Source organism: Quercus suber, unplaced genomic scaffold, assembly GCF_002906115.3.
Source record: "Quercus suber isolate HL8 unplaced genomic scaffold, Cork oak 2.0 scaffold_127, whole genome shotgun sequence".
Lineage (NCBI taxonomy): Eukaryota > Viridiplantae > Streptophyta > Magnoliopsida > Fagales > Fagaceae > Quercus > Quercus suber.
In genome coordinates this window covers 367434-371398 of record NW_027069590.1, presented here as the reverse complement: position 1 = coordinate 371398, position 3965 = coordinate 367434, and the positions used below count along the sequence as shown (strand labels likewise).

Below are 3965 nucleotides of genomic sequence, written 5' to 3'. Positions count from 1 at the left end.
TTGTACCAATCCATATGTGATGATTAATTCTAGATATGAGCGTTTCTTGGAGGTTGAGTAGTCCATGGGTGTAGTAATGAGATTGACAAATATTTGGCTGAAAATTGTGAAAGTAGAAGGGATGTGAAATTTGAGATATTAGGGTGATGGAAGGCCAATTCAAATAGGTATCAACTGCAGTTCAAAATGATTAGGGATGTGCTGGTTATACTTGTTTCTACTGTTGTTTCTGAGTTAGCATTTAGTACTGGAGGATTTTGGAGTTCACTCTTTCCTCTCATGGTTCAAAATCTTGTTTGTGCTCAAAATTGGTCTCAAGACTTAGATCCAATTTCTTTTCACAAATCAAAGGATGAGGTAGAGGCATTGGAAGATGAATTTCATGACTTTGGTGACATGTTTAACTTTCAAACTTTTTTGTCTATTAAGTGCTATTAAATGTGTCTTATTCAAATGAAATTTAATCTAATAGCCTTCATTTTTTTTCTTTTCTAGTAATAAATCAAGCAGCAGTAGGTGGTGGAAGTTCAGGCAAAAGCTCAAGCTCAAGCAAAGATATCTTAATTAGTGTTGATGACTAATCACTAGCTGGGTAAGTTTCTGCCCTCACTGCTATTTTTATTGAGTTTGGTTACTACCCTTTCTATTGATTTTGGTTACTGCTATTCTATATTTTTTGGACTTGTCCTTATATATTTTTGATAAATATCTTTTTGCCCCTTTTATTGTAGGAGGAAGGACACATTTTGTATAGGAGGCAAACTTTTGGATACATTTTGGAAGCTCTTTTGGACATATTGCTTTTCCAACTCATAAACCAACTCTTGCTTATATAAAGGAAAACTTATACATTATAGGGTTTTTTTTTTCCCCCTTCTATAAGTAATGGAATTAACTATATATAGAGAATAGAGTAGTTGTTCTTTAATGCTTTAGAAAAGCTATGTTTTGGAAATACTTAGGTATTTCATAATTGTAACTAATTATATATACTATTGGGAATATTGTAACTACCCTATTGTCTTATAGACTTGCAGTAACTACCTTCTGCCTTCTGCCTTCTGCCTTTTCTGCCTCTATGGCTTACTAAGTATATGTATATGTGTGTGTATATGTATATATGAAAATATTGTAGGATGCTTTTCTTATTCGTTGTTACCATACTTGTTGTGTGGTTGTGATTGATTTATTTGTTGGAATTTGTTACATGTGTGGAATGGTTGGCAAGTTTAATAGGTTGAGATGGATTTTTATGCCTATGACACTATTGAGTCTTCTTGATTTGTTTATGACTTTTCAAGGTATTGCCCAGGTCTTAAGTCTAAGGCATTTTGAATATATTTCTTACTTGTATTGTGTGGTTTAACAGGTGGTTAACAAGTGATATTATGTGTGTTTATTTGTTTGCTATTTTTCCCAGGCTTTTACATGCTTTTTTTTGTATTTGTTATCATCATTTGTTTATATGTGGGAACTAAAAACATTAAATTTGGACTGATATGGCTTGGAGGCCCAAAAGATTCAAAGTTGTGTAGTGGCTGAATACAAGCTGAGCTTGAAGGCTCAATTTGAAATAAATGATGTAAAAAGAGGCCCATCTGATATATATATATATATATATACAAGGTTCTAAAAAATATATAAATCTTTGTGAAAAGTAAGCTCGTTAATTTAAGCCTAAAAGGCCCGTAAAGAATAGGAATTAAAAACATTCATGCAAATCCACAAAATTGGCCCAGTTTGAAGCCCAAACCCTCCTAACTGACGAATCCAACCTGCTCAACTGACGACCTGAACTGCCAGGTTTGACCCATATGTTCGGTTGAGTACACATTTTTAGTTGCCCAACCCAATCGGGTCGAGTACAAGTCAAGCCTAAACCCAAGCCGACCCGACCTATGGATAGCCCTTCCATAAATATAAGTCTGACAACTATTGTTTTATCCACTTCTTGAACTTAGGCTTTATATCCACTATTTTATTTCTATTTAGAAGCTTATTTTTATTTATTCTTAATATTTCTTATCTTATATTTTAGTAAGAATAATATGAGAAGTTAGCTCTCAAAATTAGCATTCAAAAACTCTACATTAATACCATGAGGTTTTATTCAAAAACTCTACAGTCTACAATAATATGAGAAGTTTGCACACTTTTAATCCTCAAATACTCTGAACCCTTCTAATTGAAGTGGGCTCATGCCCCAGGGCTGCCTCATGGAAATTTCAAAAACCTCTATCACTCCCAATTTTTAAAAGTGAACTTCGTAGATTGGCTCCAATAAACATTTCAAACCTCATAACGGGTTACTTCACGAATGGATCGATTGACACTCACAAACAATCAATCCTTGACATAGATTGGCTCCAATAAACATTACAACACTTAATACGGGCCCAAAGAAAAAATGGAAGTCAAGAAATTTTTTATTGTTATTCATGACTTGTAGTATATGTACATATTAAATTAAGGACTTCTTTTTTCATACAAGAAAATAGGAGAAAGAGAGTTGAGTCCAAATTCTTTCCATTAAAAATATATCAAATAGTGTTATGCTATAATTCATAATTTGTGGGATGTATAAATTTTTATTTTTTGAGATAAGTGGATAGTAGGAGGGAGAAAGATGAGGATCAAATCACACACGTGAAACACCACAAATAATATAGTTGTTACTTGAATCTCGAGATAAAGAAATTAATGTAATAGATTTTATTTTGTTTCTTCCAACAAAAGGAGAGAGGGGACTTTGAACCCTCAAATTCATATTGTAGTACTAAATTCAACGAATTTAGTAAAATAATAAGAAATAAAAGCTAATAACTAAAGTTTGTCACAAATAAAAGTGGAAAACACACATCAATAATGGTAGACATAAACATTGTACTCCACAACAGCATTACCATTGTTCTCCCTCGAGTAAGTATGAGCCTGAGCGTACCCGCGTGCGAAGCGAAAAACCCCAGTCCCACCAACAATAGGAAGTTCCCTGATATTCGAGAAAATACTATTGCGCCCTAACACACTGAGAGTACTACCATTGAACTGTCCTGAAGTGAAAACAAAGTTAAACGTCGTTGCAAAGGCGAATTCACTTTGCGAAGCCGCAGCCAATATTCCTTGAGCACTTCCCACTCGTTCGGAACTCAGTTCGGGCTTTATAGTCAATGGGTCATCAATCACATTCACAGCTCCGAATATTGTGGGTGATGTCTTTGTCCCTGGAGCCTCGGCAACTCTCACGGCCGAAACATTTTTCCCACTGATTGTGTCATGGAAGTAGAAGTGGAGGTGGCTTAGTTTCTCAGCCTTTATCCCTAGTTTAGCTGGAGATAAGGCTCTTGCGAAGCGATGGTTTTTTGTGGCGGTGGTGGTAAGGGTTGAGATTGAGAAAATGGTGAAGAGAATGAAGAGGAAGGTCAGGGTCTTGGTCTTGGCCATGGTGATGATTTTGGGGTTGCTGCTTCTTAATTGAAAGGTTTACAAATGATTTTATTTTTTCTTTTTTTATGAAGGTTTACAAATGACTTGGTTCGGAGCAAAGATGGTATTATATATATATATATATGTTTTATTATGGTTTGAAGAAATCAATTCAACACATTCTAATTCAAGTATTCAACACATTCTAATAATAATGATAATAATAACAGAATAATAGAATATTCTAAAATTTGAAGGATTATATTGACCGCCCCTGACCACAGAGGGGCGTTAAGGAGTAATATTTAATCAAAAAAGGTTTTACTAACCATGATTAGAATTTAATAAAAGAAATATTATCCAAATTTGGAATAGTGTCTTACTGTCTATGATTAACAGAATAACAATTTTTTTGACTTTTTCCAACCTCAAATAGAGTGTTAGGGTTTGTTTGGAAGCAAATTTTACACCAAAGTTTATAGTGTTTACGTGCTGAAGATTGTGAGCTAAAAAAAAAAAAAAAAACATATTTGGTAACATTG

The 3965-nt window shown here is 34.0% G+C and overlaps 1 protein-coding gene across 1 annotated transcript; it reads right to left on the bottom strand.

Annotated features, from left to right (window-relative positions):
• Positions 1 to 2728: 2728 nt before the first annotated feature.
• On the bottom strand, positions 2729 to 3533 carry LOC112037520 (dirigent protein 11). Its single transcript, XM_024070359.2, has one exon. The coding sequence runs from the start codon at positions 3439 to 3441 to the stop codon at positions 2860 to 2862; it is 582 nt and encodes a 193-aa protein (XP_023926127.1). The 5' UTR covers positions 3442 to 3533; the 3' UTR covers positions 2729 to 2859.
• Positions 3534 to 3965: the final 432 nt, after the last annotated feature.

Coding starts and splice junctions, on each gene's coding strand:
- LOC112037520 (XM_024070359.2), bottom strand. CDS start 3,441: ATGGCCAAGACCAAGACCCTGACCTTCCTCTTCATTCTCTTCACCATT.